We start from the raw sequence: 22,468 nt of genomic DNA, 5'->3' as shown, positions 1-22,468 counted from the left end.
ACATATGGAGAGATCTCTGGACCCAACAATTAGTGCACTCAGATTATTTTTAAATGCTATAAAACATTTACCAGAATTGACCAGGCCACACACACGCGCGCGCGCGCGCGCGCGCGCACACATACACAGATGCATTAAGCTAGAAGAAAACCAAGCGACCCCCAAATAAACATGACATTATCATATTCTCTGTAAAATTTGAAATCCACTTTAAAGATAGCAACAACAAATAAAAACTTGACATGCTTAGAAATTTTTCAGTATTCCTAAAATATATATATATATACATATATAAATACTAGAAAAGTAAAATTTTTAGCATTCCTTTAAATATTTATGTACATGTATACACACACATGCATATATATGACCATAATGGAAATTAGAACATGTTTTGACACGAGCAGGATGACAAGAATACGTATCGAAATGGCTGGGCTGAAGCTAAAGCAGAATTTGGAGGAAATGTTCCATGCTATGCCCAGGGCATGCAGGCCTGACTCCTAGGAAATTCTTGCCATGTTTATACTGTACGTATGCTATTTGTTGGAAGTTTTTGGTAGGTACTTTCTATTAGGTTAAGGAAATTCCCTTCTATTCCTAGCTAGCTGAGAATTCGTATCCTGAATGAACTGGAAATTATCAATCGACCAGAAGATCTATCGAGAGGATTATGTTCCCCTACTCTGTCCGTTAATATGTTAAAATTGCATTAAGTGTATTCACTGATCTTTGAATGTGAAACCATCCTTTCATTATAGAAATAAATCCAACCTACAAAAACAAATCCCAAACAACCAACACATGGCACCAAGAACATACATATCGATAATTACCTTAAACGTAAATGGATTAAAAGCTCCAACCAAAAGACACAGACTGGCTGAATGGATACAAAAACAAGACCCGCATATGGCCCACTTCTGATCTAGGGACACATACAGACTGATAGTGAGGGCAAGGAAAAAGATATTCCATGAAAATGGAAATCCACAGAAATAAATCTGACTTGGATTTTGTAACTTTTTAAAAAAGACACTTTAAATGTTTTATTTATTTAAGCAAATAGGAAAACTCAGGGGTTTTGAGGCAAAGAAAAGTATTCCTCTCCATGAATATTGTTCATTTGTTCTCAAAATGTGCTTCAAGGATCCCTGGGGCCACTCAAGAATCTCTTGAGGCACCTGTGAACTCAAAACTATTTTCAAAATAATACCAAGGAATGACTCACCTTTTTCACTCTTGTTCTCTCATAAGTGCACAGTGGGGTTTGCTGAAGGCTACACGATATGTGATGTCACCACACGCTGAATGCAGAAGCAGCTATGATAATCCAGCTGTCTTCTATTAAGCCAGACATTAAAGAGATTTGTAAAAATGTAGAACAAAGCCCCTCTTCCCCATTTTTTGTTTGTTTTGGAAACAGAAAAAAATATGGTACTAATGTCAATATATGATGGGTTTATTATTTTGTAATGAATGAATTAATAAATATTTTGAACTCTTCTCAGTTTTCATTTCTATTGCACCAAATAATGATAGATAAAACCCACACAAACAATAGCCCTTTGGAGCCCTCAATAATTGTTGAGTGTCAAGGGAATCCAAAAATTTGAGAGCCACTAATATAGTTAATTGACATTTGGTCATAATACCAATTAAATTTGGACAATATCATTGTTTAGGAGAGACAAGAAAAGATACTGATGATGAGTTAATGGAAAGTTTAACTTTAATTTATAAATTTAATTAATAAGTTTTATATGATTTCAAAATTATTGATTCTGTAAGTCAGTCATTCAACAAATATTTCATGAGCTCCTACTATGGGGTCAAGCATTGCTCTAGATGCTGGGAGAAGACCCTGCTCTCATGGAGCTTGCCTTCTAGATGGAGCAGATAGACAGTAAACATGTAAACAAATAAACAAACAAGATAATTTCAGGTTGTGATAACTGCTCTGAAGGAAATACACAGGCTAATGTGATAAGAATCCCTGGGGGGTGTAAGGCATTGGGCTATGTGTTCATGAGAAATTTCAGACCTGGGTCAAGAAGACCTCAGAATCTATACTATGTTCATGGATTGGGAGAATAGGAGAATGGAAATGAACAGCCTATCATGCAAATAGTCCATGCATAAAAGGGTGCAAAGTAAATGACTGCTGTCCTTGGTGTGTGACAAATCTCTTTTTAAAAAACACCTCTCCCACCATTCCCTGGGAGTCGCTGAAGCAGGATTCTTTCAAGAGCTCGGGAGAAAGAGATCCCCCGTCAGGAATGCCATCGTCAGGAATGCCATCGGAGTGCATGTTGACATGCCGTGAAAATCAGAGGCAGGCAGAGCATTCCAGAGAGTGAGGTCAGACCACGGTCAACTGTAGATAGAGGCTGACTTAAACCGCCAAGTGTGGGAGCAGATCCCTGGGGAGAGACCAGAAAGGGAAGAACTGAGGACCTAGGAAATTGCCACTTTCAATATTTTAAGATACATCTTATCCACTTGATGTCTTTCCCTTAGGCTCATAAATAGCTTCTGGAACCAAACTTCCATAAGAAATCAGAACCCCACCAAAGGATGTTTCTGGTGTCAGAGAAATCATGAAACGTCTAAATCACACCCACTTCAGTTTTAAAAAAAAACTCTCAGTCGTGTTTTTGGACAACACACCAGCTTTTTATTCCCTGCGTCTATTTGCAATCAATAAGGAAAACCCGTGATCCTGTGCAGCACGTAGTTTCAGCCGAGGAGCGCTTGACAGTTCACATTTCCATTTATAACAGAGGTGCTCACTCATCAGCAATGTGTGACTTAGAGCTGCCCTGACCAGCTCAGCACGCAAGCCAGCCTCCCTCCTGATAGTGTAACTAAAATTAAAGGAATACTCCAAACATCACACCAGGACATTTCATTCCAGTTCTTCACCAACTGACACATGTTCCATTACACGTTACCTGATCTCATGGCTTCAGCCACTACCCCTTCACCAATGATCTGGTTCCCTCTCTCTCTCTCTCTCTCTCTCTCTCTCTCTCTCTCTCTCTCTCCCTCCATCCCATATTTCTACCCTATGCCTGGGATACAGGTAGTAGCTACCTCTAAGACGTTCCTTCTTTGATGTCACGCAGCATCTTTACAGTCAAAGGAACCAAAGGCTCTGGTTCCCAAAGCAATTTGTCCTCCTGTATCAGCTGTGATTGGCACTACCTTCCACCCTAACAAGAAACCTACAGAGCAGAGATCCCTGGGCTGAACAAAAGCCGGGGTGCAACCATACCCCAGCTTATCTGAGGAATGCATCCCAGCATATCTGGAGAATCAGTGGTGCATCAAGAGGATTTACCTGGAGAATAAAAGATCAGAATGGAAAGAACAGGCCAGAGGTGGCAGCGCAGGATCTGCTTCAGATATTGGTCCCTTGACTTGGCCCCGTGGATTCACATTAGAATTTATGTGTTGAGGCTGAACGACTTTCTATGTGACACAAAGCTTTGTTGCCCAGAGTGTGACCCAGAATAGATGTGGGAAACTTGAGAACATAGCGCAGCTTTGGCTCAGCTGGGGGATCCAGCACTACTTGGACGTCCCAGGTGTTTGCAATTGTGCAGACATGGCACAAAACTTCAGTGTTCTTCACATCCATGGGGCCTGCTACAGTAATAAAAAAAAACAACAACGGAGAATAACAAGTGTTGGCAAGGACGTGGAGAAATTGGAGCCCTCGTACATTGCTATGGACTGTCAAATGGTTCCACATCTGTGGAAAATAGTTTGGCAGTTCCTCAAAATTTTAAACATAGAATTATCACATAACCCAGCAACTCCACGCCTAGGTCTATACCCAAGAGAATTCAAAACAGGTACTCAAATAATTACATGTACACACATATTCAGAGTAGCACTATTCACAATAGCCAAGAGGTGGAAACAACTCAAGTGTCCATCAGCTGATGAATGGATGAACAAATTATGGTACATACATTCAACGGAATATCATTCAGCCATTAAAATAAATGAAATACTGTACATGCTCCAACATGGATGAGCCTTGAAAGTATTATGCTCAGTGAAAGAGGTCAGACACAGAAGGTCACATATGGTAGGACCCCCATTTATGTGAAATATTCAGAATTGGTAATTCCATAGAAACAGAAAACAGGCTGGCAATGGCCAGGAGATGGGGGCAGGGAGGATAGGAAGTAACTGCTTAATGGGTCCAGAGTTCTCTTTTGGAGCAGTGGAATGTTCCAGAACTGGATACAAGGGATGTTGCACAGTAATGTGAATGTACTAAATGCCACTGAAATGTTCACTTTAAAAAGGTTAATTTTGGAGCTTCCAGGTTGGTGAACACGTTGAGGTGTTGGGAGCGTAGCGTGTGGAAAGGGTAGGGGAGCTCTGAGCCCCTTCCCACATCCCTCGCCTGAAGCATCTCTTCCATCTGCCTGTTCCTGAATTACATCCTTTTCTAATAAATGGGTTATCTAGCTCTTATGGCCCACTATATCTCGACTAGATTGAAGTAATATGATGACATAATTGAGAAGAATCAGTGAACACCTTCATTTTTTAGACAGGACAACATGGATCAGAAATTTTCTGTGAATTCTGGGGAAGAAGTAGCTGCTATCTATGCCTCACAATAAGATGTTTCCCTCAGCCCATAAGAGTGAGTCCATGTTCTGAGCAACCTTGGTTGTAATGTTACCATCAAAGAAAATATCACTCCAGGCCACTACTTTTTTTTGGTAATTATTTTTTTATTGGAGTATAGTTGATTTACAATATTGTATTAGTTTCAGGTGTACAGCAAAGTGATTCAGTAATACATACATACATATATATATCTATCCTGTTTCAGATTCTTTTCCATTATAGGTTATTACAAAATGTTGAGTATAGTTCCCTGTGCTCTACAGTAGGTCCTTATTAGTTATCTGTTTTATATATAGTAGTGTGTACACGTCAATCCCAATCTCCTAATTTATCCCCTCCCTTCCTTCCCCTTTGGTAACGTTAAGTTTGTTTTCCATGTCTGTTGGGAGGGGGCACTACTTCATATCGGGAATAGAGATGGAGAGGATGGCATTTGTGTATTTGAAGGAAGGAAACTTGGCAGATGCCTTTGTTCTTTATAATCAATTTATTATCTTGTTTGTAGGAAGGCTTCCCAGGTATTAAGATTACCAGCAACTGTGGAGTACCTGAGACGCAGGATATTATGAAGAAACTGAAGGAGATTGCATTCCCAAGGACAGATGAATTGAAAAGGGACGTTTTAAAGAAATATAACATGGAACATCAAGAATATTTGCAAAGCAAAACAAATAGAAAAAGCTGAAATTTTCCAAAAAACTGACACTTCCGAGATTGACAGAGACAGAAAGGAAGCAAACTGCTCAGATGCGCCAGCAGAAGCTCGAATGGGAGCAGTTTGTGGTTTTTGAAGATCAACTCAAGAAGCAAGAATTAGCCCGAGCTTACAAGGGGAGCCCAAGCCCCCCACTCCCCCGACCCCGCTCTCTGAGAGCAGATTCATGGGACTGCTTTGTCCTGCTTTCGCCCACACCAGAACAACTCCTTGCTGAATGTGTCTGCAGATCAGCCCAATAGAAGTGATGTGATCAATTACACTACTCAGTCTCCTCCCCTAAATAGGGCCTTAAAGCAGCAGCTTAACTGAGTGCTGCACAGCAGCCAGCGGTTGAAGGGCTGTGATGTGCAGTTTTATCACGAGATCTTGGCCACACATGCTGCAGCTGGCAGATCTAATGCAGCAAGAGGAATGGAAACCTGTGGAAACGGACACAAGATGAATTTACTGCTATCCACGTGGTCATGCCGGAGCAGTCTGCGGGACCAGACGATTGCGACATGGAGAAAATGGAAGAATTATTCCACGTTTAGGGTCAACAGGATGGATCCAGACACATTCGACCCAAACTGCAGTCTTGTCCCGCCCTGGTGGCCAGAGGCTGTTGACATTTGATTGTCACCAAAGCATGAAGACAGCGACAACTTCAGGCTCATCAGAGCAGCCAGCGGCTTGGGGTTCCTGCTTGTAAAATGAAGGGCTTTCACCCCCCGGGGACCCCAGGCTGTCCCGTCCCTGCAAACATGTCTGGTAAATGACATAAAAATAATTGGGGCCAACGCATGTGACATGTTCCGACAATTAGCACTGCCAACCCCAGACACCTAGCCGTGAACATGTGGTCGCTGGATGACTCCAGAAATGGCTGGCATTTTATATGTACACATTTGTAGATCAGAAAGTTTGGTATTTATCGCTCTTGCACATTTTGAACTTTTCTTTTGGGGTTGTTCTGTCTCAAGAGAAGTCACAACGGTGTTAAATCTATGTCTAGTAATATACCCAAATACTATGACCAGATAATAAATTGTGCTGCAAACAAACAAAAGGGTTAACCGAATGTGACTTTCACCTCAATTTAAAAAAATTAATCAATGTAGTTCACCCCATTAACCTAAGATCAGAGAAAACATAAATGAGCATTTTACTAAAAGCAGAAAAAGTATGGGAAAAGAACAACGAAACTTTGGTGCTGTCACAATGGACACCAGCATCTGGTCTAATAGGCCACTGAGTCCTGAAACTTCTACCCGCCCCCCCGCCCACCCCGAGCTGTCACCTGAGTTCAGGTCTCATCACCTCAAGCTGGGATTGATGGACCAGCCTCCAGCCTGATCTCTGCCTCTGCTCCATCCTCGACTTCTGCAATGAGCTTTCCAAGGTGCAAGCCCGATTTTGCGAATCACCTTTGCGTACACTCTCCCTGTGACTCAGGTGTGGACGTGGACGTGTTTGCCTGGAACCACTCTGCTCTTTCTCTGGACATCCGAGTGTTGTCTGGAAAAAGCCCCGGGTAGGAGGGGTGGGTATGAAGCCCCCAGTCAAGCCAAGAGGGTCTGTAGCACAAATATTCAGCCAAAAATGTCAGCAGCAGGAAGGACCGGACAGACAAGAGACAACTAATGAAAAGAATACCCACTCACTATTTCTAAATTTTAAACTAGTTGACGGTCCTCAACCCTTTCACTGACCGCGCACTGTTTTCCAACGAGTACACAGGACATCTCAGGTGGGATGCGACGCTTCAGGTTTAGATTTGAGGAACTTCACTGTAGGAAGTCATCGTTTTGTCCAGCTTTTCTCCAACTTTACTCTACAAAACACTGGGGTCTGCTAACCGTTCGAGGTAAAGACCTCCAGGTTCGCCCAGTCAGTGTTGGTTTTATTCACTTACTGCAGCAAGGGCAGGTGTACACCAGATGGGGTGTCTCAGTAAGAGGCTGTGTGGGAAGGGGCTTCTGTAGGACCTGGGTTTGTGCTGAGTGATTCTAAGGTGGGAAGCGCAGGGGAAACAGGAGTCAGGTCAGGGCTGGAGGTGGTCCTGAAGCGGCGTGCTTTAACCATTGGGTATCTCCAAAATCTCTGTCCCGGGGGTGAGAAGAACAAAGCACCTCTGGGGAAGGCAGTGATAAGAACACAGGAGCCACTCACAGGCACTTTGCAGCCGCGCTGTGGCCTCGCACTGGACGTGTTTATGACTACCGGGAACATCTGGGCCGGCTTGTCGGGGCTGATTTTTACTTTCTCAAGCCCCACAAGTTAGTGAGTGTTCCTGGAAAACGAGAGATCTAAATAAGCCTGTGAAACAATGGTAAATAAACACAATACTGGGCTTTCGGGAGCTTCGAACACACTAAGGTGACTTGCGAATCTCCCAAGATACCGGCCGTTTATTTCAACACAGCTGCGTGATTCTGTTCAAATGTACGTCAGAACGTCCAGTGGTTTTTCCGCACTTCTCCCACACCCCGAGCACTTCCACTCTGACCTCTTTGCCTACGGATTCTGCCCCCTCCTCTCTCTGTTCCAACTACCCTGGCCTCCACCGTGTTTCGTGAGCACTTCCCTTCCCTCTGCCCAGAATGCTTTTCCCCACGGGCCTGCGGAAACTGTTCCCACCTCTCCTTCAGGCCTTTGTTCAAAGGGAATCTTCCAGGGAGGCCTTCCCTGCTTTCTCTCCGTGAAATCAACCCCCTCCTCAACTCTTCCAGACGCCCTTTCACTGCTTTATTTTTCTTCTCAGCACTCATGCCATCTCAGGTATTCTCCACTTTATTTTTTTCTTTGTGGTCTTTCTGCCTATGTGGGCTGAACTTTTTTAATTTTTAAAAAAAATCTTTAAAATTTTATTATTTTTTTAAATTTAATTTTTATTTTATATTGGAGTAGAGTTGATTTACAATGTTGTGTTAGTTTCAGGTGTGCAGCAAAGTGATTCAGTTACACATATACATATATCCATTCTTTTTCAGATTCTCTTCCCATATAACTTATCACAGAATATTGAGTAGAGTTCCCTGTGCTGTACAGTAGGTCCTTGTTATCTATTTTATATCTAGTAGTGTGTATGTATGTTAATCCCAAACTCCTGATTTATTCTTCCCGCCCACCTTTCCCCTTTGGTGACCATAAGTTTGTTATCAAAGTCTGTGAGTCTGTTTCTGTTTTGTAAATAAGTTCATTTGTATCATTTTTTTTAGATTCCACATATAAGTGATGTCATATGATATTTGTCTTTCTCTGTCTGGCTTACTTCATTTAGTGTGATCATCTCTAGGTCCATCCATGTTGCTGCAAATGGCATTATTTCATCCTTTTTTAATGGCTGAGTAATATTCCATTGTATCAATACATATGTACCACACCTTTATCCATTCCTCTGCTGATGGACATTTAGGTTGCTTCCATGTCTTGGCTATTGTAAATAGTGTTGCAATGAACATTGGGGTGCATGTAACCTTTCAAATTATAGTTTTTCAGGATATATGCCCACGAGTGGGATTGCTGGATCATATGGTAGTTCTATTTTTAGTTTCTTAAGGACCCTCCATACTGTTCTCCTTAGCGTCTCTACCACTTTACAGTCCCACCAGCAGTGTGGGAGGGTTCCCTTTTCTCCACACCTGCTCCAGCATTTATTATTTGTAGATGGCCATTCTGACTGGTGTGAGGTGATACCTCATTGTAGTTTTGATTTGCATTTCTCTGATAATTAGTGATGTGGAGCACATTTGCATGTGCTTGTTGGCCATCTGTATGTCTTCTTTGGAGAGATGTCTATTTAGATCTTTGGGCAGGATTTTTTTTTTTTTTTTTTTTTTTTTTTTTTTTTGCGGTACGTGGGCCTCTCACTGTTGTGGCCTCTCCCGTTGCGGAGCACAGGCTCCGGACCCGCAGGCTCAGTGGCTCACGGGCCCAGCCGCTCTGCGGCATGTGGGATCTTCCCAGACAGGGGCACGAACCCGCGTCCCCTGCATCGGCGGACAGACTGTCAACCACTGCACCACCAGGGAAGCCCTGGGCGGGATTTTTAAGGATTTTGTCCCGTGGTGCATCCCCAGGGCCTGGAACCGTGGCAAGCACATAATAGGCACCTGATAAACATTTTTCAAATGAGTGAATATGCAAACGCCTTCCAAACGTCTCCTCCAGCACAGGAAGTGGGGAGTGAGGCCTCTGTGTTTTCGGTGTACAGACAGTAAAGAGGCTTTGGAAGAACACATGGGGAGCCTCGGGGACTCTTCTTCCAAAGCTTTAGAATCAAATCCCCAGATCTTTCCCCTGAAGTCAGTCTTTCCTTCAAAATCCACCCACCAGCCTGGAACCGAATACTGTGGACCGCTAGATGGCGCTGTTCACCACGCATCGTTGGATTCTAGCCGTCGCCCTGCCGTCCTAAGACCTCGCAAATCACCTTTTTCCTAGAGACAAGTATTCCAGGGAATGGTTACCACTCCCTAGGCCGTCTCTCTAGACCAGGAAGAAACCCAGAGTCCTACAGCATCATTTATCAACTAGCCACTCCCACCCACAGGTTAACATTTTGCTTGAGAGCAAAAGATGTTTTTAGTGCAGTCGACCCTGGGTACCCACAGGGATTGGTTCCAGGACCCCTGCCCCATATCAAAATCAAATCCCTTACGTAAAACGGCATAGTATTTGCACATAACCTAGGCACACCCTCCTAAATACTTCAAATCATCTCTACCTTGCTTACAATACCTAATACAATGTAAGTGCTGTGTAAATAGTTACTGACGTGGCAAATTCTAATATTGCCTTTTGGAACCGGAATTTATTTCCTTATTTATTTAAATTTGGGGGGATATTTTCGATCAAAGTTTGGTTGAATTCATGCGTGCGGAATCCACTGATACAGAGGGCCAACTCTACTTGGAGTACCCTGGCAAACGTTAAGCAAAGCTTTGGACCTTTTTGAAAAGTTGCAGGACTCCATGCCTCCCCTTTGAGCTTGACCAATGGCCTTCTTGGCACAATCCTTTTCCTCTCTGCCCTGCCTCTCTAGCCAATGAGGTACAGCTTCAGATTCCAGCTCTGTTTCCAACCTTGAGCTACAGAAATGCAAGAGGCAGCATGAAATGGTGACCCGAGAATCTAGTGGAGGGAACTGAGTGAAGACAGCATCTCCTGGGACCCTGAGAAACTTATCCAACGTCTCTCAAGATGGGTTTACGCGGCTGCATGATGGGGATAAAATGTCCTGGACAGAACAGAGGTAGTGAGCATTAAATGAAGCTGTATGAGGCTTCAAGCCAAGTTTTCCATAAAGCTTTGTTTTCCATTTCCAGATACTCTAACACTTAAGCCAGGGTGATTGGCTGATCTGATGAACCCATGTCTGTAATCTCAGCTGGTCTTCAGACGTCCCAGGGAACAGAAACTCAATGGTTGAACCTCCCCACATTGTGTTGAATAATAGACCATTTGCTCAAGGTACGTCTGCAAATGCAGGCATAGAAAACTACTGTCTTTGTAAATGTCAGTTGACCAGCAACTATCTATGGATAACTTATGATTTGCTTTGGTGTTTTAGGAAGATTATTCTGGAAGCCAAAATATGACAGATCGGGGAGGGGGTGAAGACAAAGACACCAGTTCTTCAGTGAAATATCATTGTTTCTTACCCTTGAGAGGAAATACATAAGTCAAGGAATATTAGAAAGGCTGTTAGTTTTTGCTCCCTGCCCTCCCTTTTTTCAAGCAAAAAACCCAGAAATAACGGTTCCGTTTGGGGAACAAAGGCACATCCCAGGGGCTGTTCACTCACTGCAGCCGTGCTCTCCCACACAGACGGTGCCCACGGTGAGTAACAAGAAAGCCCAGTTGTGCCTTTGCTCAGCCAGGCCCTTGGCCGGGGACTTCCTGATTGCCAATCCCATGGGACCATGTCCTTTCCCAGAAATCACCCTACAGCCCGTTCCTTCCTCTCCTACTTAGAACTGTGGGGCTAACTTCTTGAGCTCCCTTCACATCATAAGCTGTCGCCGTTCCCTCTCTGCAGCCCCAAAGGCTTACCTATTTTCTATTGCCTCTCCCCCTCTCCTCTGTCCTGCAAGGACCACCATACACCCTTCTCCGTTGTGGTTCTTCTCTTCCTCAGCTCACACTCAGAGTGTTGAAACACATCAACAGGAAGAGAAAGGAGATGATTTCCTGTGACTTGATTTTATAAAAATAGAATGGATTTTATAAAAAGAAGCAGCAGCCAGGAGCAGTATTCACTCACCTAGTAGTTACTCTAATTATAGATGGTTGGGTGTCACAGGCAAGCATATTGAGTGACCGGAAGGTTGCATCAGACAGGATTTCTCATTTCCAACTTCCCCTGTGTATGCCCTGTGAATGCCCTGGTCAGCATCTTTAAATTACAACCTGATGGTTACACAAATAGGAAGTCTTCCCATTAGCTGAATTGTGGCCTGCAATTTTATCTTACAAAGGATGTTTGATTCCCAGACCCTGGCTTGATTCTCCCAAGATTTTGCTGACTTACTGTCTCCCTAGAAAGAATGGACATTTTGCCTGGGAAAAGATGGACACGGAGGAATTCCAATTGGGAAGAAGAGAAAGAGTCAAAATCCTGTTCCCATTTCAGTGAACTGTGTGTTCTCTGCCCCTCCCCCAATGTTCCTTTGCTTCTGATATTCAGCCTTGAAATATCTGTTCCAAGAATGTGGAAGGATTAAGATGCCATAAGCCTGATATTCAAATCAGGAGTTTCCACTCCTATAGAACCTAGACACGAGCTAGGACTTAAAAAAAGAAAAACCAGCCTGGCATTAAATGAATTCAGCACCTCTGAATTTATTTATAACCTTTTCCTTGGCCTTTTATCCAAACAGATTTCTGGGACTTTTTTTTTTTTTTTTTTTTGAGGGTGGAACCTCTCAAAGTGGCTCCTTCTGCCTCTAACAGAAGTCATAAACTGGCCCTCCACAAACCACATCCAGCCAGCTGATGTATTTAGTTTGGCTCACATAGTGTTTTTTTAAAAAGAAGAATTAGTTGTCAGAGTTTAACATTTGTACGTAAAAATATAGGCTTCTACGAAATAAATATTTCTATAAATACACATTTACATAAAATACAGATTTCTGTGTTGTCTTGGGAAAAATAAAACCAGATGAGGCAGCCCTGGGATGTTATTTCCACATGGGTCCTTGGGGGATGTGAACCATTGACCCAGCAGGAAATATACAAGGGAGAGCATTCATAGGAAAAAGTGGGGCTGGGAAGTGACCCGTTTTCCTCCAGATCTACATCTCTAGGTCTGAACCTTAACTCCAACGAGCATTCAGCTCTACCACCTCAACGTGTCTGAAACTAAATGCAGCTTCCTAAACACCTGCCAGACATCTGGTTTCTGAAAGCAGCACAAGGCACCTTCTGACCATGGAACCGGCTTTAAGTCTTCCGGTCTTCTTCCCTGCCACCCCTCCTGCCCCATCAGCCGCCGTGCCCTGAGGCTTATGCTCTCAGAAGTCCACCGGGCAATAAGATAGCTACCAACCACGTGCGCACCTAAAATGTGGCCAGCGCGCACTGAGATACACCGTAAGTGGAAAAGACACACGGGATTTTAAATGTTTATGCTAAAAAATAATGATAATCCAAACTGGCTGATGAATAATTTTACGTGGATTACCGACTAAAATGATATTTTTGCCGTACTGGGTTATGTTAACTAGTATTTAAATAGTTAAATATTATTAAAATTAACTTGCCCATTTCTCTTTACCCTTTTTAACATGGGGCCTAGAAAATTTTAAATGACACGTCTTGAAAATTTTTAATCACATTTGTGGCTCACATTATCCTTCTAGTGGACAGCGCCCTTCAAAACATCTCTTCACATGACGTGATGAGGTGCTAATTATCGCTACAATGGCAGTCATGTCACAACACATAAATGTATGAAATCAACACGTTGTACACCTTAAATTGACACCAAGTTATATGTCAAATACATTTCAAGAAAAAAGAATCTCTCTTGGGTTTGTCCTAACCTTTCCGACCTTGCTGCCAACCTATAGCCTAGTTTCTCACATGCTTTTTGCTCCTAAAATTTCACATTAGTCTAGGCTTTTCTCCCTTCTAATCTGCTCTACACACCCTGGCCGAGTTTATCTGCCTAAAACACTACTTTTATCACGAAACTCTCCTGCTCAAAAACTAACACCAGCTCCCATCTCTACCCCATAAAGTCCAAATTCTTGGTAATAACAGCTTCCACTTTAAAAACCTATTGCGCACATTATGTAATTCTCCCAACAACCTAACACCTAGAATGTCAGACTTTTTGCTTTCTAAATAGAACAAAAAGGACTGCAGCATTTGCCTGAGCTGGGAGGGGAGAGGGAAAGCACCTCTGAGCTGAGACGTTACAAGGATAACACAGTTAAAGCATCCAGGCAGCGGCTCCTTCCCTTACGATGATTTTTACAACACCTCACAATCAACTAAAGAGCAATCAACATCTGTAGATGTGTTAGCTGAACTATTTTTACATCAGTTCAGAGGAAGAATAATAGCACTGAAAAAAGAAACTGTTATATTTGCATTTCAGAAAACCCAAACCAGAAGTCAACCAGAAAAGCTTAAGAGAAACAGTTCTCTTCACTCACCCACTGTAGGTCCAAGTTTCCTATATACATATATACAGTTTTGTCACAAAATAGAAAATTTGAATTATACCAGTCTGAAATGCAGTGGTACAACAACAATAAAATATCATTTCGTCTCAAAATTTGAAAAGCAGGAATTAAAAATTTGTCAGTAATTATATACATCCAAAACTAGCAGAGCTACTGATTCATTAGTTGTGTTGATAATTCTACATGGCATGGCAACATGTATTCATCTTGGGAAGAGAGACCGTTTGGATTCACCTCGAATTACATGAGGTTTTTACTGTGCTGTCTTCAAGACTTCATCCTTTTCATAAAATACAACATCCTATACCCATTTTATTTCATTTTTTCAGCTACAGATCAGATAGGTTTTGCCAAAAACTGTCTAGCCGAGTCGTTGGTGCACGGGTTTTGAAATCAGACAAAACCACATTTTACCATTTATTGTGTTACTTCAGGCAGAATTGTCTAGCAGTTCTGTGCTTCAGTTACAGCTTCTTTAAATTGGGCATAATTACGCTTTCCTCCCAAAGTTTTGTAAGAATTCAACGAGATAATACACATTGTTAACACGGTGCTTGACCTGTGGTAAGAGTTCTCAACGGACAATAGATAAGACGACGTCCTACCTATCTGGCCTCAGCATCCTCCTGTTAAAAACAGTCTTCTAAGCAGCTTGAAGACTCTACGAGAGGGTGGGGCTTTGGCGTCCAACGCTCTCTACTAAACTGTAAGTTTAGTAGACGGAGTGTTACCCAGGACACGGGGCTGGGTGGGGTCGGAACGAGCGCGCCCGCCGGTCTGCTTTGCCGCGGCCGCGACGCAGACGCCGGACCGGAGCCCGCAGGCCGGGCCCAGCTGCCTGGCCCTTCCCTCCTCCCGCTCTGCCCGGCCGCCCTGGCAGTGAAAACACCGCCACGTGGCCTGCAGCCTTCGCGTCACGCGCCTTCTCCCAATGGCAAGCCGTGTCTCGGAGTTGGGGGCGGGTCGCCAGCAGGGCGGTACCGCCCACAGCCGTCGCCAATTGGCCAAGGGTGAGCCGGGGCGTGGGCTCACGACCAATGGAGGCCGGCAGTGGGGACCCCACCCTGTCGACGGCTGGGTCCGCGGGACCCGCAGGAGGGGGCGGGGCGGGGCGGAGCTGAGCGAGGAGGGGCGGGGCGACGCGGGGCCCGGGCGGGGCCCGGGCGGGGCCGGGGGCGGGGCCGGGGCTGAGGGGGCGGGCAACCCGGCCCGCGGGGTCGGCGCCAGCGGGCTGCTGAGGTGGCTGTCGCTCGCTCGGAGCTGCGGGTCGAGCCCCCGATGGAGGCCGGGGCCGCGGATGGCCCCTCGGGCGGGGTCGAGGAGGCGCTCAGCTGCTTCTCTTTCAACCAGGACTGCACGTAAGCCGAGGCGCCTGCCCTGCCGGGAGGTGGGGGTGAAAAGTCGCGATCGGGGGTGTCGTCCAGTTGGCAACTTGTGCAGGAGGCGCGGGCCTACGTCCCCAGAGGCCTCGGCGGACGGCCGGTGCTGCCCGGACCGGTGAGGGTCTCCGGGCCGCCCCGTCGGCCTCCCCGGCCTCCAGGAGGGGGCTGAGCACCCCCGTCGCCCGCTGCCGGCCGAGAGCCAGGAGGGCCCGGCCGGGGGGAGAAGGAGGGAGTTAGCCGGGGGATTGGGGCTGAAGGAGGCCAAGGAACGTGGGGGGACGGGGGGGCGGGGTAGTGACCAAAGTGGGGGTCTGGGGAAGGAGGGGCAGAGGCCAAAGCAAAGGAGATGGGAGAGGACGGGGAAGTTGCAAGCGGACCCGAGGCGAGGTAGTTGGGGCCCAGGAAGATGGGAGTACAGGAAAAACTTTCCCATTTGTCCTTGAGCATCTCAACGTGGCATCTGGGCAGGGCCAATGACTCAGAGGCAGCCTATCCCTGCGGCCAGGCCAGCCCCGGTCCCAGCCCCAGCGCAGGGCACCTCGCCCGCCGGATCTGGGCGTCAGGAGCCTCTCCGTTGCTCTCACTGTGTCTTCCCGTAGCCCACTGGAGAGGCCGAGCCTCCTCCTGGGAGTCCAGGAGCCCTTTCCCCGCCCAGGCTGCCTTCCGGGAGAAGCGTGAACTCCACTCTGTTGCCTTTTGACTGGATTTTTAACGTTTCACCTTGATGTTCCCATTGGGACTTTGGCCAGAGAGCCGGGAGCTGCTGAACTGCGTTTCAGACAGCTGGAGGGTGTCCCTTAGAAGCAAACTGCTGCTCCCTTACCTCTTCTCATGGGATTGTTAGACACCAGCTCTGGGCACCATATGGAATAATCTCTTTGGAATGTGCACCCAGAGCATTAGGCAGTGATGACCTCTTCCCAGTTCCCCATTTCCTGCTGTACCAGTCTCTGTCGTGCTCCTTGTTTGGAGTCGGCTTCAGGTGTGTGTTGGCCGTCTGTGCCTGGGCTATGCTAATATTGAACATTCAGTGGTGTAATTAAGGCCATCGTGTACCATAAGCAACCCTGGCTTCCATTCCCTTTGTGTTTCTGTTTAAAAACACCCTCTGCCAAACGATATACCTTTGTTCGAAAAAGCTGTATGTGTAATCGTGTAATCCAGTAGCTGGACAACTGGGTTAGAAGCGGGACTTTCAAGCTTCCCTTGACCACAGCCCACAATAAGAAATACATGTTACAACATTACCCAATATCCAGATATAGATGTGTGTGTATACACACACACACACACACACACACACGTATCATATCACTGAAAAGCAATTCACAACATGCTCTTAATGTGTGCAATACCCTCTGGTATTTTGTGTTTCTTTTTTTTTTAAAGCCATTCGTGACTTACTAAATTATTTTCTCATGGGTTGACAGCCAGAGTTTACAAAAATGATGGTCTAGATTCGCTTCTGATGTTTTGTAAGAAACATTTTGCAAGAGAGGATGGCTGTTGAAATGCCTGGGTGTTTGCCTTCCCAGTTGAGAGCAGGTTAACGAGGGGAACTAGGGCTAGTTTGCTTCTTAGTAGGAAATGTTCTCAATTCTGCTTTGTAGCATTGTTATTACATTTTTTTAAAGGGATGTTAATTTTTACTCTAGGTAAGTCCCAGCTTTCTATAGCGGTTGGATAAGAATGTTATTTTCAAAACTGTAGGGTGCTTGGGAAGATAATGTCCTTAGTCCCTACTGTCAGTTCTGTCTTCCTGGCTCTGCTGGGCAGCTCTGTCGCACCTATAAATAAAAGTTCTTGTCACAGGCAGTTGCTTTGAGCCTTAGAGGGTATGGCATTGGATTTTAAAATAAGTCAAGCCCCTTGCCGAATACATTTCGGAGTGTCAGCGTGTCTTTTTCTATAAGTATAGGCCAAATTTAGGGTCCAGGCTTCCCTGGTGGCGCAGTGGTTGAGAGTCCGCCTGCCGATACAGGGGACGCGGGTTCGCGCCCCGGTCCGGGAAGATCCCACATGCCGTGGAGCGGCTGGGCCTGTGAGCCATGGCCGCTGAGCCTGCACGTCCGGAGCCTGTGCTCCGCAACGGGAGAGGCCCCAACAGTGAGAGGCCCGCGTACCGGTAAAAAAAAAAAAAAAATTAGGGTCCAGTTTTTCTGGAGAAGGTTAGTTAGAAGACAACTAACCTTTAGCAGTCTTCGCTCATCCTTCATGCTTGGCCCTGTGCCAGACAAGTTGGGTGTGTTCTTTTCACTTGGTTCGTGGTATGTATTTGTCCCAAATCCCATTTTCATGAGAGGTGATGAGAATTTTTTTTCTTCCTACAGAAAGGCCTTATGAATGAAATAAGGTTTTAGTCTGAATTCCTTGATTCAGAGTTTTTTGTGGTCATTGATCAACCATTTAAAACACAACAGTGATCACACTGCCATTTCCCATATTTAAAATTCTTGTGGAGAAGGGCATATGTTTGAAAGTTATTTTAAGTTGCCAGATCTTTTGGTTAATATTATAAGACTCTAATTACAACATTTTTTCCCTTATTTGCAAGCTTCAGAAACCTTGGTTTGCAACTAACTGCACACATATTTATGTGAAAAAAGTTTATGGGAAGAAGGTTTAGAAACAGTGGTCACTATGGAGTATGTATATTTTGAAGTTTTAAGATGCGGCTGGCTGGCCTTTCGAGTTTGTTGTCATTAGAAGCCAAGCCCCAGTTCTGAGCGCACTGTTGCCTGATGCAAACGTCTAATCCCCCAGGTTAGCTGCTCAGCAGGTCGGTTGGGGGCGGGGGCGGGGGATGGGGAGTAAAGAAGCAGAAGCAGCCACCTTGCTGATTAAAAGTCAACTGCCTTTCCAGGGAAGAACAAATGTTAGGGTAGAAAAAAAACAAAATTCCAGGGAGAATCATATGACCTTCTCTCTTTTAGGCTAGTGAAACAAGAACCTTGGCCATCCAGGCTTGTAGCAGTAAGCTGCTTATTTTAGTCATGTCTCCCTGTGAAGAGCCAAAGCTCACCTTTTCATATGTTTATTTTGAATGAGGGAGTTGGATTAATTGTTAGGTCTACGTAGGACCATTTTAAGGTCCATTTCAGCCCTGACATCCCATTTCCCAGGGGTCAGGGTCTGATGGCTTATTCTGAGGGTGCTCTGGGTAAGATTTTGGTCATCACTAAGGTGTTGAGGGCAAAGCAGGAGAGAGCTGGGTAGGAATTCTCAGCTGCCGCACAAAACTGACTCGTCTGCTTTCATCCTGGGGCCAAGGAAACGTGGGTGCACACTCTGTATCTATCGGTTGAAGAGTGAAAAATTAAGAAGACAAGATTCTGGACTTCCCTGGCGGTCCAGTGGTTAGAGCTCTGCACTTCCGATGCAGAGGACGTGGGTTTGATCCCTGATCAGGAAACTAAGATCCCACAGGCTGCACTGCGCGGCCAAAAAATTAAAAAAAAAGAAGAAGACAAAATTCTTTCAGCCCCCGTTGTCCCAGATAAGGTTTCGATTTTGCTCTGTTGGTAGGGTGCAGTGCTGGCTTTGTGAAGCAGAGGATAAAGCAGAGTTCTCAACCATGGCTGCCCATGAATGGCTGCCCATGAAAGTACTTGAACTGAAAAAAACAAAAAAAAGAAAGAAATCCAATTAAATAAAAAGCACAGGGCTGGGGGAGCAGGGTAGGCAGTCATCAGTACTTTTCTTAAAGCTTCCCAGGTGAGTTTAATGTGCAGCAGGGATGAGAACAACTGGTATAAAGTATCTGAGATGCTTTCATGGAAAGTGATGGAAGGAAGCATCTATTACATTTTGCCTGCTAATGACCCACTGTGTCTTCTAAGATCACGTATGTCTTTTTTAAGCAAGAAAGAAAGGAGGAAGGAAGGAGGGAGGGAGGGAAGGAAGAAAGTGAAGGAAGGAGAGAAGGAAGGAAGGAAGGGAGGGAGGGAGGAAGGAAGGAAAGAAAAAAAAATAATTTACCTCTTGGTAGCACTGTGATGAATATTGTCAAACATGCCATTTTTCCCATTTCTGCCCAGCTGGGAAAGCATGGTCTCTGGTGGGTCTGACACTTCATTTGACAATAGAGCCCATTCAGTTTCAGGTCTCTTCGCCATTTCACATGTTTGTATGTAGCTGTCTTTGACTTCCTTTCGACTGGACCTGCCCACCTGACAAGGCATACTTGCTTCTCCGTCTCGAAAGTGATCAAATGTCTTGGCTCCTGAGGCTGTATGTTTATCTGAGGCTAGAGGGACGGAGGGTATCTCTCTTCAGACACACCTGTGGTTGGACCCAGTACCTGTTGTCATTCCCAGGCTGTCCTTGCCTTCACAGATCCCTCGCGATTGGAACCAAATCTGGTTATAAGCTGTTTTCTTTGAGCTCCGTGGAGCAGCTGGACCCCGTCCACGGAAGCAGTAAGTGTGTGCGTGTGAGAACCTCAGGGCAGCAAATCCTCCCTCTAGACCCGAAGCTGGGGCGCTGCTCAACTTTCTGCATTTCCCTCCATTAACCCACGAACTTACAGAGTCAGTGTTTTTTCAGATTTAAATATAAATCATTGTTTCCACTTGCTTTAAAAAAAAAACCCACCATGAAACACTAGTAAGATTTGGCAATAGCTGAAGTAACATTCTCTTTTTACATTAAGAAATCCTTTGAAACTGTATTGTTGACACTTTTTCGTATACTCATATGCACGGTCATCAGTTTTGATAATTGTCAAACTGAAAGTTCACTTACGATTTATTTTTTTTTTGCCCTTTTATTGGCACTGTAGAATATTGGTAACATTCATTCAGTCATGGAAGTATTTTCCTTGTTTTAATAGAGCACTAGTCTCCCATTCACAGAATCCATATCAAAGACATTGAAGTACTTCTAGTGAATGTTAAAAACAAGTCCAGCTTAGAAATGTGCCTCTCTCATTGTCTCAGGGAAGGTTGTTGTTTATGTCACCATCATATTGACGAAAACACACTCTTCGGATTTCCTGGGAAGAAAGTGGCTTGGCAAATAATATCTTAGGCTCCCAGTTCACTTGTAAGATGTTATTTTTATTATAACATTTTTGTGAAGATTCTGCTCTGTATCTGTCCCGCGTTGTTCCCTATGGGACTTGCTGGAGCCCAAGAAAGGCAGGCGTGTGAAAAGAATGTTCCCAGAAAGACACGGAGGCCTCCTGATCTACCGTCTTCCTGGGTACAGAAGGACTCCCCTGGTCATAACACAGATGTCCGGGGTATTATCAACAGGAAAGGGATTCCGGAGAGAGCCAGGGAGCACAGCGAGACGGGCAGGAGGCACAGAATTCACTGTTCCTGCCTCCTCCCCTCCCCCATCATGGTGGCACCTGTACCTTTTAGCAACAGGGACCAGAAGAATTCCGAAAGCAGAGCCTCCCGACAGAGTAGTTACCCCTTTGCAACCTCCCGTGGAGGAAGAGTGGATTGATCCAAACCTCCCAGATATGTTCTGCAGAGAGGACGGCGGCCCCGGGGGCGGGGCTGTGATTCCAGCCGCAGAGGGCATCAGGGGATGCTCTGGAAAGCCCGGCTTGATCGCCGGGGTCTGCCTGACTGTCCATCGTGGAAAGGGCTTGGGAACTTGGGAAACGGGTAAAAGTTCACTGTCGAGGGAGGGGGCGGGGAATCTCTGCAAGCGGGCGGCAAGGGAGGGAGGACCCCGAGGAGGCCGGCGGGCTGACGTCTGCGTGCCCTCGGCCGCCTCCCCACCCCCTGCCCGCAGATGACATCCCCGACGTCTGCATCGTGGAGCGCCTCTTCTCCAGCAGCCTGGTGGTGGTGGTGAGCCACGCGAAGCCTCGTCAGATGAACGTCTACCACTTCAAGAAGGGCACGGAGATCTGCAGCTACAGCTACTCCAGCAACGTCTTGTCCATCAGGCTGAACCGGCAGGTAAGGGGCTGGCGCGTCCCTCCGGGTCACGAGGCTCCCGCCGCTGGGGACCAAGGAAAAGAGGAGCATCCCTCGGGATGGTCATCTCTCGCCAGCATCCAGCTCTGTCGGGGGTTTTAAAACTCAGGCCGAGGATTATGGGGACATGGTTTGAGTCTACGCCACACACTTGTCTCGGTGGTGAGACCGCCCGCACCGCCCCCGGGCCCCGGTCCTTCCGCCTGCCGTGATTTCTCAAACATCCGCCACCGGCTAGGCGAACGCTGTCCCCCTGGAGCCAGGCTGGGTGGAACCCTGGCTCAGAATCTGTCCCGTGAGCCACTGCAGGGGCACCTTAAACCAGAGGGATGCCCTTCTGCTTTGGGCCCTAGATGGTGACATTCCTTGCCGGCTGGTGGTCACGCCTGTCAGAATAAGCTCCTGGAGAGAAAGGGTGGTACTCCTGGGTTAGTGCTGAAGCCAGTCGGTGAAACTGCCCCTCCTCGTGCTGGGACCGAGTCCCAGGCCGCTTCTTTTCTTTCTTCCGGCTAACCCTTGAAGATGTTTCTGGTGGTGTTTTCTTTGTTGGAGGAAGGGTTAGTCTTATCTCAAACGTGCAATATACATTCTTTTGAAAACTGTAAGTTCCTGTTAAATAAGCATTTGGGGGTACTAGCCGAGTTTCCCTTGAATTATTAGATTTTAAATCCTATGAGGGCAGCGACTGTATCCATTTTACTCGCTACCGTAAGGCCTGGTAGAAAAGACAGTGCCCGGTAGAAAAATGCTCAGTGAATATCTGTTTCCCGGCTGCCTATTAAATACAAAAACAAATAAATCGGTTCTTTCTATGACCGAGCAGATCTGTGTATTCAATTAAATATCCCCAGGGTGCTGGAGGTCCTTGCCTTCACCGAGGACATCGTTTTCTCCTTTGTACCTAAACTATTAAGTGCTTACTTTTTTTTTAAACAAATGAGACAAAGTGCTGTCTTAAGTTTATGAGAAGGAAGAGATTGTTTCTTTGGGTTGATCCACTATGTTGACTGCCTATCCATTCAAGTCTGTATAAAGCAGGGTGGTAGAAAATGGCCTGAGAAATAGAATACGGCGTATTTTAGAAGCAAGGAGTAGCAGGGG

General features: G+C 45.7%; 1 protein-coding gene and 1 pseudogene across 6 annotated transcripts in view; both read left to right on the top strand.

Annotated features, from left to right (window-relative positions):
• The first annotated feature begins 5,073 nt into the window (after positions 1-5,073).
• On the top strand, positions 5,074-5,907 carry LOC101282244 (AMSH-like protease; annotated as a pseudogene).
• A 9,332-nt stretch (positions 5,908-15,239) lies between these two features.
• The window catches only part of WIPI1 (WD repeat domain, phosphoinositide interacting 1), a 37,478-nt gene continuing 30,249 nt past the window's right edge, over positions 15,240-22,468 (top strand). For 3 of the 6 annotated variants that reach the window (XR_007473684.1, XM_033438372.2, XM_004275415.4), the window contains exons 1-3: positions 15,241-15,407; positions 19,767-19,849; positions 21,180-21,349. Coding sequence is in view for 5 of the 6 variants with exons in the window: in XM_033438372.2 (XP_033294263.1) it covers positions 15,328-15,407; positions 19,767-19,849; positions 21,180-21,349 (333 nt within the window). In the remaining variant the exon portion in view is untranslated. Of the gene's footprint in view, positions 15,408-19,766; positions 19,850-21,179; positions 21,350-22,468 lie in introns of all 6 variants that reach the window. The other 3 variants (XM_033438373.2, XM_012535112.3, XM_012535113.3) reach the window with 3 other exon arrangements.

This window comes from Orcinus orca, chromosome 19, assembly GCF_937001465.1.
Source record: "Orcinus orca chromosome 19, mOrcOrc1.1, whole genome shotgun sequence".
In the NCBI taxonomy this organism is placed as follows: domain Eukaryota; kingdom Metazoa; phylum Chordata; class Mammalia; order Artiodactyla; family Delphinidae; genus Orcinus; species Orcinus orca.
This window is presented reverse-complemented; position numbering and strand designations above follow the sequence as displayed.